General features: G+C 38.0%; 1 protein-coding gene across 11 annotated transcripts in view; it reads right to left on the reverse strand.

Annotated features, from left to right (window-relative positions):
• SGK3 (serum/glucocorticoid regulated kinase family member 3) overlaps positions 1-15,067 on the reverse strand; it is a 183,164-nt gene that overhangs the window by 6,638 nt on the left and 161,459 nt on the right. For all 11 annotated transcript variants that reach the window (XM_046020112.1, XM_046020129.1, XM_046020090.1 and 8 more), the window contains 2 exons: positions 7,291-7,386; positions 4,924-5,079 (listed from right to left, as the gene is read on the reverse strand). In XM_046020112.1, coding sequence (XP_045876068.1) covers positions 4,924-5,079; positions 7,291-7,386 — 252 coding nt within the window. The remainder of the gene's footprint in view (positions 1-4,923; positions 5,080-7,290; positions 7,387-15,067) is intronic.

Below are 15,067 nucleotides of genomic sequence, written 5' to 3' on the forward strand. Positions count from 1 at the left end.
CCAGAACAGACATGAAAGACAGTTACTTAGAATGACCAACCTAAGTTAAATCCCTTCACAGTCATGATTTCTTTGTAGGTAAAATGGAGTTAACATTTCTGTCCTAGATATTTCATATGCTATTTTAAGGACTGGTAGAAAATATGGACATAAAAGAGGTATGAAAAGAATAAGGCACAAGGCGCCTTGGGGGCACAGTCGGTTAAGCGTCCAGCTCTTGGTTTTGGCTCAAATTGCAATCTCAGGGTCGTGGAATCAAGTCCCATGCTGGGCTCTGCACTTACCATGGAATCTGCTTAAGGCTCTCGCTTTCTCTCTCTCTCCCTGTGTCCCTCCCCTCTGTGCTCTCTCTCTCAAATAAATACATCAATCTTCAAAAAAAAAAAAAAAAAAGAATAAGGGACTACATAAGCACAAAGAACTGTAATTATTGTCTGAATGGGAGAGGTAAAAGAGAAGTTAGGTAAAAGATAAAAGAGTTTTTGGGGCGCCTGGGTGGCTCAGTGGGTTAAAGCCTCTGCCTTGAGCTCAGGTCATGATCTCAGGGTCCTGGGATTGAGCCCCGCATTGGGCTCTCTGCTCAGCGGGGAGCCTGTTTCCTCCCCTCTCTCTCTGCCTGCCTCTCTGCCTACTTGTGATCTCTGTCAGTCAAATAAATAAATAAAATCTTTAAAAAAAAAGATAAAAGTTTTTTACACACTGGGGCAGAGGTAAAGATCAAACTGATAAGTTACTGTACCAAAAAAAAATTCCATTCCAAGTTAATATTACCAAAAGCTCGCAGAGTATTGATTCCACTTATTTTCCCTGCCAGGTGACACAGGAGTATATAAAGTAGGATCCAACCTAGTTTGGTGGGTTTAAAAAGACTTTTTGGAGATGAAGTAATGTTTGATTGGAGGTCTGAAAGTTGAGTAAAAATCAGTCATATAAAAAATGAGGGAGAGAACATTCTAGGCAGAATAAGAAAGTCCTGAGGGGGCAAAGGGGTTAGTTTGGTCAAGAAGATGAGCCAAATATTGTTGTAGTACAGGGAAGAATTGGGACTATCACACAAGGGGAAGCCTACAAGGTAAACAAGCCATATCACATTGGGTCTACATAAATAATTTTTTATTTTAGGGCGCCTGGGTGGCTCAATGGGTTAAAGCCTCTGCCTTTGTTTCAGGTCATGATCTCAGGGTCCTGGGAGCCTGGGAGCCCCTGCATCGGGCTCTCTGCTCCACAGGGAGCCTGCTTCCTCCTCTCTCTGCCTGCCTCTCTGCCTACTTGTGATCTCTGTCAAATAAATAAATAAAATCTTAAAAAAAATAATTTCTTATTTTATTCTAGGATTGTGAGAAGTCATGAGGGAGTTTTAGGAACGTCCCAAATATGGGAAATTTTTGGTTTTTTAAGACCACTCTGACTGTCATAGGGAAATGGACTGGAAAGCCATGAGCAGATTAAGGAAAAATAGCTAGTGTTGTGGCCAAACACAAGCTGAAAATGGTAGGGGTGCCTGGCTGGCTCAGTGGGTGGAGCCGTCACTCTTGATCCCAGGCTTGTGGGTTTGAGCCCCACGTTGGATACAGAGATTACCTGAAAATAGAATCTTTAAAAAAAAAAAAAAAAAGTTGAAAATGGTAGAAAAAGAGTAGTCACAGTAGGAGTAGAAAAGTGTGAGGATGAGGGAAAGATTTAGGAAGTAAATACAATAGGATCTGGCTGCCCATTGAATATGGAAGTAAGGAAGAAAGAGGAGTCAAGAATGACTCAGATTTCTGACCTGACGCACACAAAAGAAAAATGGCAGAAGTTCAATTTGGAACATGCGATGTTTGAGGTCCTCTCCAGAAATCCGAAGGGTGGTGTTGAACAGGCAGATATCCTATGAGTCCCAAGTTCAGAAGAGAGGTCTGGATTGGAGTTATGAACACGTGAAATGAAGACATACAGATAACCAAAGCCACTGGGCCAACTAAGACTGTCCAGGAACAGAGCACAGAAGAAGGAAGAGGGTTTAGGACAACTACAAGAAACCACAACACTTAACCATCAGGTTGAATAAAGGATCTTACACAGGACATATGGAAGAAGGCCCAGAAATACAGAAAGGAAAGCATGAGATGACTGTGGGATCTTGTGGAAGCCTATGTCACAAGAGTAATGGAAGTTTATTTTTATTTTTTTAAAGATTCTACTTATTTGTCAGAGAGAGAGAGGTAGGAGGGGACAAGCAGGGGGAGCCACAGGCAGAGGGAGAAGCAAACTCCCCCATGAGCAAGGAGCCCAATGTGGGACTTGATCCCAGGACCCTGGGATCATGACCTGAGCTGAAGGCAGACGCTTAACTGACTGAGCCACCCATGTGCTCCTGATTCAGCAATTCTAGCAGCTATTTTTGGTAAACTGAGAAATGAGAAGAGACTGGGAAGTTAAAAATGAGTATAGAAACTTTTAGCTAGTTTGGCTGTGAAGGGAAAAAGTATTACCTGGCAGGGCAGCATGGTTGAAGGGTTTTGATTTAAGAAACAAGAGACCTGGGGCACCAGGGTGGCTCAGTGGGTTAAAGCATTTGCCTTCAGCTCAGGTCATGATCCCAGAGTCCTGGGATCGAGCCCCATGTGGGGCTCTCTGCTCAGTGGGAAGCCTGCTTCCCTTACTCTCTCTCTGCCTGCCTCTCTGCCTACTTGTGATCTCTGTCTGTCAAATAAATAAATAAAAATCTTAAAAAAAAAAAAGGAAGCAAGAGACTTGATAATGTTTAATTATTGACTGGAAGGACCCCTAACAAAAGGAAGAGATTATGCTGAGCGAAATTAGTCAAGCAGAGAGAGTCAAGTATCATATGGTCTCACTTATTTGTGGAGCATAACAAAGAACAGGGTGGACATGGGGAGATGGAGAGGAGAGGGAGTTGAGGGAAACTGGAAGGGGAGATGAACCATGAGAGACTATGGACTCTGAAAAACAACCAGAGGGTTTTGAAGGGGGCGGGGGGGGGGGGGGCGTTGAGGAACCAGGTGGTGGGTAATAGGGAGGGCACATACTGCATGGAGCACTGGGTGTGGTGCAAAAACAATGAACACTGTTACGCTGAAAATAAACAAATTAAAAAAAAAAAAGGAAGTAGTTATCTGTGTGGGAAAAAAGGCATGCACAGGGTTCCCTGTGAGGAGTCAGGATCCAGTGCAGAGGTGGAAACTGGCCTTTTCCACTACATTAGAAAGAAGGAAATGTCAGCAAGCAGGGGCATGTAGGTCTGCAAATCTGACAGTGAGTTTGTTTGACTGAGGTTGTTCTGCTCTGCTGATTTCTATTTTCCCTATAATTTAGAAGGCAAGATCATCTGCTAAAAGTGAAGAAGGAGAAAAGGAGTCTGGAAATTTGTAGAACGTCTGAAATAGTTAATACAGAGAGGAGGAGAAGCAGCTAGAGAAACACAGGAGCATCACCAGGCCGTGGTGAAGCACAGGGGAGACTAGTCACTGGGACTTCACAGTGCTTCCAGTATGCCCAGTGCTGCAATTTTCTTCAGCACTATTCAGCAGTCCAGAAGATAAGAACTAGATTCAGCCAGGGTTGGGATTTCTGCCAGTGATATGCATAAAAGGACCAAGGGGCGAGAAGGTGTAAAGTATTAACAAGACTGAATGAAACAATGGACTATGGAATGAATCCAAGCTAGATGGAAAACTGTTGACAGAGCAACCTACTGAACTGGGGAATGTGGGAGGGACATAGCAGTGCAGACAAATTTGTTATTCAAGTGCAAGTTCACAACTGATAAACAGCCCCCAAGAATGTGAGAAATTTATTTTTTAAGATTTTATTTATTTGGGGGTGCCTGGGGGGCTCAGTGGGTTAAGCCTCTGCCTTGGCTCAGGTCATGATCCTAGGGTCCTGGGATTAAGCCCTGCATTGGGCTCTCTGCTCAGCAGGGAGCCTGCTTCCTCCTCTCTCTCTGCCTGCCTCTCTGCCTACTTGTGATCTCTGTCTGTCAAATAAATAAATAAATAAATCTTAAGATTTTATTTATTTGTCAGAAAGAGAGAGAGAATACAAGCAGGTGGAGAGGCAGGCAGAGGGAGAAGCAAATGCCTTGCTGAGCAAAGAGCCCGATGTGGGACTGGATCCTAGGGCCCTGGGATCATGACCTAAGCCGAAAGTAGCCGCTTAACCAACTGAGCTACCCAGGTGTCCTGAATTTGTGAGAAATTTAAATGAATTTAAAAGTTCATATTCCCAAAAAGTCATGAATTTACTGATACAAGAACGTAACACCAGTAGCTACACAAGTAATTTAATTACCCTAATTTATAAAAAGATTTTTTATTTTTAAGTAATTGCTCCACCCATTGTGGGGCTCAAACCTACAACCCTGAGATCAAGACTCCATTTATTGACTGCACACTCTATTCACTGACTGAGCCAGCCAGGCGCCCCTAATTGCCCTGATTTGTTAAAAAACAAACAAACAAACAACAAACCTGTAGATTCTATAATAACCTCAGGGAGGTGTCACCAAATTCTCAGAAGAAAAGTGATTAGGCAAAAGGCATTACCTCATGCAGACAGGAGGCACTCAATAAATTCTTAAGTAAAATGATTTAAAAGTTTAAGTAACCAAAAAAATGCATGCCACACATTTTTTTAAAAAGGGAGGAAAATTGTTATAAATGAAAAATAAATAACGGGGTGTGAAAACAGGATGGGAGGGATGAAGAGGGATGAACTGTTCCGAAGATCAAACGGAAAGCCTATATAAGTGCTTCAAACCCATAAACACTGGTGGAGAACTGCTGGGACAAGCATGCTTCTTTTCCATGGTGCTATTTAAGGGCTGTATTCGTCCCAATAAATGCCACATAAAATAAGAATTTATCTTCAAATCTTAAAATAAGCTTTAGAAAAAGCAGGTACTGGGAAGGATGTACATACAAAGTCTTCTTTGGCACCAAGTCGATTTTGCCTGTCTTTTTCTAGGAGTTCTTCCAGAATGGACCAGGCTGTGAGGCTCACTCCTGGCCTCAAACTCAGGGGCTTGTGAAGAATATTGTCATACATTTCAGCAACATCTCGGCAATAAAAAGGAGGCTGGCGGGGAGAAAAAAAAGAAAATAGAATTAGTATTAAGCTATGAGGAAATGGGGTTAAAAGAGTTGGATTTGGCCTTGCTCTACAGGGACCAGTGTGGGTCTGGACAGATCTAGAATGCACAGGCCTGTGGGTACGTGTACATCTGTAGGGTGGTCTCCAAGCTGAAGAGGGTATAGAACCCAGCACATGTGGAGCCCAATATGCGTTTGCTGAATGTTCAAGACCACCCTGCAGATAGGTGTATACTGTGTAAAACTTGTAATAGTATCTGTTTTAGAGAAAAGCGCCAATCTCATTGGCAGCATAAGGAAAGAATGACTGCACTCAGGGATTCAACACAGATCAAATATTAAATAGTTTCTTGAGACTTGGAAATAAATGAATTAAAACAGAGATTTCCAGTAGAGATGAAGACCTGAAGAAGTGCTCCTTCCTATGTGCTTGTGGTGATGACAGCATTATGGGTGCACGCTGCAGAATTACAATTCTACTGTTACAGCCTGAAGACCTGTACAGCTTCAACATGAGGAGTAGCCCGTTAACCACTGAGTTAACTTTTACACTAAAAATAATTTTTAATGTTAAGGCAATTATATAGCTTGTCACTTTCTTTTTTATAGGAAAGAAAAATGTTTTTACTTTTTAAAATTGAAACTTTATTTTAAAAAAGTAAATATAAGTGTCATTAGTGAAGTATATGTTTCAAATGTTCCCTTTTGAATCAACTGCATTTAACACACAATGACAGTATTTTCCACTTTCATAGTTCTCTAAAGAAATTTAAAGGATTCAAAAATACCGATAGCAAATACCTAGCATTTAAAGGAAGGTATATCAGGTGTTCCAAGTCAATAGCATTACCAGAAAATGAGATCTTTTAATAAGTAAGGGCAAAGAAGAGACAGTGTTGGTTGTCATAGGAATCTATCATTCAAAGTTAGCAACGTAAGACAAATGCACTAACATGCACCTCAGGTTTTGGATTTCACTGAGAGCTCCCCAGTTTTCGGGAGGGGGGAATGCCCACATAAAACAAAAAGCAAAACAAAAAAACTGAGCCCCTGGGGTGCCTGGGTGGCTCAGTGGGTTAAAGCCTCTGCCTTCGGCTCAGGTCATGATCCCAGGGTCCTGGGATCGAGCCCTGCATTCGGCTCTCTGCTCTGCAGGGAGCCTGCTTCCCCCTCTCTCTCTGCCTGCCTCTCTGCCTACTTGTAATCTCTATCTGTCACATAAATAAATAAGATCTTTAAAAAAAAAAACAAACCTGAGCCCCAGGTCAGGTCTCTGCTGATGGTAATATTTAGCTTAGAGTGGGCAGCAGCATGGGTGATAAGCACAAGGTCTCCAGCATGGGGCTGCTGGACACTCATGAGATCACAAAAGGACTCTAGAAACTGCTCTAAATACCTCAAAAAGTGTAAAGAAAAATATATATTGTTCCTACAAAAAGTCCTAAATTGCTTGCTTTTGGTTGTAATGATATATTTTATTTATTTTTTTAGTAATCTCTGCACCCAACATGGGGCTTAAAGTCAAGAGACCAAGATCAAGAGTCGCATGTCCCTCCAACTGATCCAGCTAGGCATCCCTGGTTGGAATATTAATTAATATAGTGAACAACTTTACACATGTTAATCAGAAGCACTGGTTAGCCTTATGTGTCAATTAATAAAAACTGGGGTAAATGATTTCATAATGAACATCCCCTTTTTCAATAAAATCTAGACATGTTTGCAGTAAAGAGAATAGAGGGTTTCCAACAGCAGAAAAAGTAGAGCACTAGTATTTATCCTATAGAAATAAAATACAAGGCAACCAAAAGATATGATCTTCTAATAAATACAAAAATCTTTTTCTTCCATCTTTTTGAAACTGGGTAGAATGATGGGGTAAACTGTATGAAAGTGAATAATATTAATGTTATAGCTAGTGTCTATTTCTGAAAAATGCAAGTAGGATGGGAATACCTGATTAGTATGATAATAAGTAGTGATTTGTATGACAGAGAAATAATTATGTTAAAAGATTAGTAACAAAGGAAAAGTTTTTCCTTTTGTGTATATTCCTAATGTGATTTTGGATTCACTTAACCAGGTTACTAATACTCCATCAGTGTTATCTAAGAGTCCCTGGGATTAATAAAAAAGAGAGACAACTTAAAACAATGAAAATATATTAAAATAATAATGAAAGAGCAGAAATACATACCAATCCATACAGCATTTCATAGAGAACAGCACCGAGGCACCACCAATCTACAGTATTGTCATAGGGCTGTTTTCGGATTACTTCAGGAGCAAGGTACTATGGAAAACATTAAATATTAAAGCAACTCAATAAATAACTCATGATAAAATTTAGGAATAATTAAGAAATTTAACAAATTTAAGATGCTACTATGATACTAAAAACATTATCTAGATTTTTAATTCGTTGGGCATTCAAGCACTTCCCCCCAACAGATGGGATGCAATTAGGATGAACAGAAGAGGAAAATAAATGCAGAAATCTGTAACACTATGTAAACTAGGTATTGGGCTGGGGGGCAGGGAGAGTCTTTCACAAGATTAATTTATTTTATAAATTCCTCTGGTCATCACTCATAATTGTTTCTCTTGAAGAAAGAATTTTTAATAAGGCAATTATAATCCATTTTTCCCTTCAGTTAAAGAAAAAAGAATTGTTATTAGAGAATTATAAGAGTAATTACTATTAATTACTAAAGTAATTACTGTAATTACTACATAATTCTCTAACATATTATTTAAAAAAGTTGCATAAATTATTAGATTTATACATTTTATTTGTAAAACATTTAAACATCATAATTTTACACATATAACATGGTGAATTTGAACTTGAGACTTCTAAAATATATATTTTCTCTTCCTATATGAAATAAGGAAATAATTCTTCTTAGGCTTTTTTAAAAAAAAATGTGATCCAGGGCCATCTGGGTGGCTCAGTCGTTAAGCATCTGCCTTCTGCTTGGGTCATGATGCCAGGGTCCTGAGATCAAGCCCCGTGTCAGGCTCCTGCTTCTCCCTTTCCCACTTTCCCTGCTTGTGTGTTTTCTCTCTCTCTCTCTCTAATAAATAAATAGATAATCCTTAAAAAAAATGTGATCCAAAAAATGGGAAAATATATTGAAAGGGTTTAGCAATTTCTGATTACATTTGGATTTAGATGACCAAAAAAAAGTGTGTTTCCTCTCTAAAAACTATAGGACTTAAAGATTTTTGATAACTGTACAATCAATATACATTTGAGATAGTCCAAGATGGCAGAGGAGTAGGAGACCTTAGTTTCATCTGGCGCCAGGAATTCAGCTAGATATCAAATCATTCTGAACATTGGCCAACTCAACTGGAGATCTAAGAAAAAGAATAGCTGCAACTCTTCATATAGAAAAGCAACCACTTTTTGCAAAGTAGGAAGGACTGAAAATTGAATTCAAAGCAATATATGGGAAGATAAACCACGGGTTAATTCTGCACAGGCAAAGACACCGGAGAACCCCTGCAATAGGCTCCCCAGAAGATTACCAAGAACATCTGGCTAAGACCACGTTTATCAATCTGACAGAACTGCAAAACTCCAGAGCTATGGGAAAATGGTATATAGAATTCATGTTTCCCCCCCCACGATTCTTTAATCTCTCAATTTTAATTTTTTCCTCTTTCCACCATTTCTTTTTTTTATCGTCTTAAAAATCTTTTTTAACTTTCATTTTTACACTTACATTCTATCTTTTTTGTATTTAATTTTGTATTTTGTATTTAATTTTATTTTTGTGTGTGTATATATATATATATTTTCTTTCTTTACAATTTTGTGATTCAGTTTCTTCTTTTTATTTATTTATTTATTTATTTATTTATTTATTTGACAGATAGAGATCACAAGTAGGGAGAGAGGCAGGCAGAGAGAGAGAGAGAAGAGGAAGCAGGCTCCCCGCCAAGCAGAGAGCCCGATGCGGGACTCGATCCCAGGACCCTGAGATCATGACCTGAGCTGAAGGCAGCAGCTTAAACCACTGAGCCACCCAGGCGCCCCGTGATTCAGTTTCTTCTAATAGACTAAAATATACCCAGAGTCTAGTATATTGCTCTATTCCCTTTACTTGTCTAATTATATTTTCTTTTTTCTGTTTGTTGAAGTTCTTTTTAAATTTTCGTCTTCACAGTTACATTCTAGCTTTTCAATGCATTCAATTTTTTTGTGTGTGTGTATATATAACTTTTCCTCTTTCCAATTTTGGGATGTAGACTCTTCTAACAAACAAACCAAAATACTCTCAGGATATAGTGTACTGCTTTGTTCCATTCACCTGGCTGTTTATATTCTATTTTTTTTTTTTTGTCTTTTAATTTTCATTTTTACAGTACCATTCTCTCTTCTCAATATATTTAAATTTATTTTTGTACATATATGTTTTTCTTTCTTCACAATTTTGGTATCAGTTTTTTAATAAACAGACCAAAATACACACAGGATCCAATGTATTGGTCTGTTCTGTTCACCTGGTTGACTATTTTCTCTCTCTTTTTTTTTTAATTTTAATTTTTTCCCCCAGTTTTGCATTCTTCTGATTTGTTTGGGTTGTTGTTGTCACTTTAGTATTTTGTTTTCTTGTTCATCTATTCTTCTCTGGACAGAATGACAAGATGGAAGAACTCACCTCTACAAAGAGAACAACAGGCAGTACTGATGGCCAGAAACCTAATCAGTGTGGATATAAGTAAGATTTTGGAATTAGAGTTCAGAATAATGATTATAAAGATACTAGCTGTACTGGAAAAAAACATGGAAGATACTAGAGAATCCCTTTCTGGAGAAATAAAAGAACTAAAATCTAATAAAGTCAAGAAAAAAGGCTATTAATGAGATGTAATAAAAAACGGAGGCTCTAACTGCTAGGATAAATGAGGCAGAAGAGAGAATTAGTGATACAGAAGACAAAATGGTGGTGAATAAAGGAGCTCAGAAAAAGAGAGATAAACAACTACGTATCAAGGGAGAATTCGAGTCATAATTGATAACATAAACCAAAACAGTATTAGAATTGGGATCCCAGGAGAGGAAGGGGAGAAGGGCAGAAGGTATACTGGAGCAAATTATAGTGGAGAATGCCCTAATCTGGGTAAGAAAACAGGCATTCAAGTCCAGGAGACACAGACAAAGCCCCATCAAAATCAATACATATAATGGTGAAACTTGCAAATCTCAGACACACCTTCAAGGGTAAAAACATTAGATTGGAGGCAGACCTATCCACAGAAACCTGGCAGGCCAGAAAGAACTGGCATGATCTATTCAGGGTACTAAATGAGAAAAATACGCAGCCAGGAATACTTTATCCAGCAAGGATGTCATTCAAAATAGGAGGAGAGATAAAAAGCTTCCAAGACAAACAGGAACGAAAAGAATTTATGATCACCAAACCAGCCCTCCAAGAAATATTTAAAAGGGATACTTTAAGTGAAGAGAAAGCCCAAAAGTAACAGAGACCAGAAAGGTACAGAGACAATATACACAGAAACAGTGAAATTATAGGTAGTACAATAGCACTAAATTCTTATCTTTCAATAGTTACTCTGTATTTAAATGGCATAAATGCCCCAATCAAAAGACACAGGGTATCAGATTGGATAAAAAATTGATATGCTGTCTGTAAGAGACTCTTTTTAGACTCCAAGACACCTCCAGATTTAAAGTGAGGGGGTGGAAAACCATTTATCATGCTAATGGACATCAAAAGAAAGTTGGGTAGCAATCCTTGTATCAGACAAATTAGACTTAAAAACCAAAGACTGTGATAAAGATGAGGAAGGACACAACAGTATCAAAACTAAAGGGTCTACCCAACAAGATTAAACAATTGTGAACAACTGTGCCCCTAACATGGGAGTAGCCATTTATATAATCCAATTAGTAACAAAATTAAAGAAACACACTGATAGTAGTAGGGGACTTTAACACTCCACTCACTGCAATGGACAGATCATCTAATCAGAAGATCAAAAAGGAACAAGGGCTCTGAATGACACATCGGACCAGATGGACTTCACAGATATATTCAGAGCATACCATCCTAAAGCAACAGAATATTCTTCTCAAGTGCTCATGGAACAGTCTCCACAGCAGATCACATACTGGGTCACAAATCAAGTCTCAACAGTACCAAAAGACTGGGATCATTCCCTGCATATTTTCAGACCACAATGCTTTGAAACTGGAACTCAATCACAAGAGGAAAGTTGGAAAGAACTGAAATACAAGGAGGCTAAAGAGCATCCTATGAAAGAAGAAATGAGTCAACCAGGAAATTAAAGAATTCATAGAATTCATAAAGAATTCAAGAATTTAAAGAATTCATAGGAACAAATGAAAATGAAAATACAACCGTTCAAAATCTTTGGGATGCAGCAAAAGTGGTCCTAAAAGGGAAGAAAATAGCAATACGAGCCTTTCTCAAGAAACAAGAAAGACCTCAAATACACAACCTAACCTTATACCTAAAGGAGCTAGAGAAAGAACACCAAATAAAGCCTAAATCCAGTAGGAGAAGAAAATTAATAAAGATTAGAGCAGAAATCAATGAAATAGAAACCAAAAGAACAGTAGAATAGATCAAGGAAACTAGGAGCTGGTTCTTTGAAAGAATTAATAAGATTGATAACCCCCTGGCCAGACTTATCAAAAAGAAAAGAGAAAGGACCCAAGTAAAATCATGAATGAAAGGGAGAAATTATAACCACCACCAAAGAAATACAAACAAGTATAAGAACATATTAGAGCAACTATATGCCAACAATGAGGCAATATGAAAGAAATGGATGCATCCCTAGAGATGTATAATCTACCAAAACTGAACTAGGAAGAAATAGAAAATCTGAACAGATCCATAACCAGAAAAGAAATTGAAGCAGTAATCAATAATCTTCCAACAGAGTCCAGAGCTGGAGGCTTCCCAGGGAAATTCTACCAAACATTTAAAGAAGACCTAATACCTATTCTTCTGAAGCTGTTTCAAAAAACAGAAATGGAAGGAAAACGTCCAAACTCTTTTTATGAGTCTAGTATTACCTTGATCCCCAAAGTAGACAAAGACCTTCCCAAAAAGGAGAATTATAGACCAGTATCCCTGGTCAAAATTCTCACCAAAATCCTAGCCAATAGGATCCAGAAGTACATTAAGAGGATTATTCACCATGACCAAGTGGGATTTATTCCTGGGCTGTAAGGGTTGTTCAATCTCTGCAAATCAATGTGATATATTACACATTAATTAAAAAAGAACAAGAACCAGATGATCCTCTCAACGGATGCAGAAAAAGCATTTAATGAAGTACAGCATTGTTTCTTATTTAAAACTCTTCAGAGTTTTAATATCAATATCACAAAAGCCATATATCAAAAGCCCACAGTGAATATCATTCTCAGTGGAGAAAAACTGAGAGCTTTTCCCCTAAGGTCAGGAAGGTGGCAGAGATGTCCACTCTCACCACTGTTGTTCAACACAGTACTAGAAGTCTTAGCCTCAGCAATCAGACAAAAAGAGATAAAGGGCACCTGAATTGGCAAAGAAGTCAAATTCTCACTCTTTACAAATGACATGATACTCTATGTGGAAATCCCAAAAAATTCTATCCCCAAATTGCTAGAACTCATATGGAAAATCAGCAAAGTGGCAGGATAAAAAAATCAATGCACAGAAATCAGTTACATGTTTATATACTTACAGTGAGACAGAACAAAGAGAAATTAAGGAGTAGATTCAATTTACAATTGTACCCAATGGTAAGATACCTAGGAATAAACCTAACGAGAGAGGCAAAGGATCTGTTCTCAGAAAACTATAGAACACTCATGAAAGAAATTGAGGCAGACACAAAGAAATGGAAAAATGTTCTATACTCATGGATTTGAAGAACAAATATCATTAAAATGTCTATGATACCTAGAGCAATATATACATTTAATGTAATCCCTATCAAAATACCATCAACTTTTTTCACAGAGCTGGAACAAAGAATCCCAAAATTGGTATGGAACCAGAAAAGACCCTGAATAGCCAAAGGAATGTTGCAAAAGGCGGCCAAAGCTGGTGTAATAAAACTTCAAGCTCTAATACAAAGTTGTAATCATCTAGACGGTATGGTACTGGCACAAAAACAGACACATAGATCAATGGAACACAATAGAGAGCCCACAAATGGAACCTCAACTCTATGGTCAACCAATCTTTGACAAGGCAGGAAAGAATGCCCAATGGAAAAAAGACAGTCTCTTCAACAAATGGTGTTAGGAAAACTGGGACAGCTTTCTTCTGTATGTATATTCAGAAGAATGAAAGTGAACCACTTCCTGACACCATACACAAAAGTAGACTCAAAATGAAGAAAGACCCAAATGTGAGATAGGAATCCATCAAAATCCTAGGGGAGAACACAGGCAGCAACTTCTTGGTAGACATGTCTCCAAAGGCAAGGGAAACAAAGGCAAAAATGAACTATTGGGACTTCATCAAGATAAAAAGCTTTTGCACAGCAAAGGACAAAACCAAAAGACAACTGACAGAATGGGAGAAAAAGTTTAAAATGAGATATAAGATAAAGGGCTAGTATCCAAAATTTATAAGGAACTTATCAAACTCAATGCTCAAAGAACAAATAATCTAATCAAGAAATGGGCAGAAGATATTAACAGGCATTTCTCCAAAGAAGACACACAAATGGTCAACAGACACATGAAAGAAATGTTCCACATCACTTGGCATCAGGGAAATATGGATCAAAATCGCAATGAGATACCACCTCACATTAGTCAGCATGGCTATAATTAACTACTCAGGAAATGACAGATTTTGGTGAGGATTCAGAGAAAGGAAAACCCTCATACACCGCTGATGGGAATGCAAGCTGATGCAGCCACTCTGGAAAACAGCATGGAGGTCCTCAAGAAGTTGAAAATAGAGCTACTCTAAGACCTAGCAATTGCACTACTAGGGATTTACCCTAAGGATACAAATTAGGGATCTGTAGGGGCACCTGTACTCCAATGTTTATAGTAACAATGTCCATCATAGCTAAACTATGGAAAGAGTCCAGATGTCCACTGACAGATGAATGGATAAAGATGTGTGTGTGTGTGTGTGTGTGTGTGTGTGTGTGTATACACACAATGGAATACTACTAAGCCATCAAAAAATGAAATTTTGACATTTGCAATGATGTGGATAGAACTAGAGGGTATTATGGTAAGTGAAATAAGTCACTCAGAGAAAGACAATTATCATATGATCTCACTCATATGTGGAATTTAAGAAACAAAACAGAAGATCAGAGGTGAACAGAGGAAAAAATAAAACAAGAAGAAATCAAAGAGGGAGATAAACTGCAGGAGACTCTTAATATTAGGAAATAAACAGGGTTGGTGGAGGGGAGGGTGCTAAGGGGAATGGGTACTGGATGATGGACATTAAGGAGGGCACACGACGTAAAGAGCACTGGGTATTATATAAGGCTGATGAATCACTGACCTCTACCTCTGAAACTAATAATACATTATAGGTTAGTTAACTGAATTTAAATAAAAAATAAAAAAAAATCAACTTAAAGGAGATATAATTTATAAAAATATGCATCCATATTTTAAAAACTCAATATACATTGACAAAAAAATGTTTCTTCATACACAAACCAAACTAGAATGGTTACAAATATATCTAAGAGCTATGGTAGATTAGAGAAAGGAAGGGAAAAAAATTTCAAAGCATTTTTACTTTTAATTTTTCTTAAATTTTCTGATCTTGATTAAAAGTCTCATGTGAACCATTTTATCACACATTTCATCATGACATTTGCAATTACTCTAAAAAAATGATGAAATATTACCTGGCTTCTAAGATCACTATAAATACATTAGAATTAAGATAGTTTAAAATAACTAAGAGAGTGTGTGTGTGTGTGTGTGTGTGTGT

This window comes from Meles meles, chromosome 1 (assembly GCF_922984935.1).
Source record: "Meles meles chromosome 1, mMelMel3.1 paternal haplotype, whole genome shotgun sequence".
NCBI classification, from domain to species: domain Eukaryota; kingdom Metazoa; phylum Chordata; class Mammalia; order Carnivora; family Mustelidae; genus Meles; species Meles meles.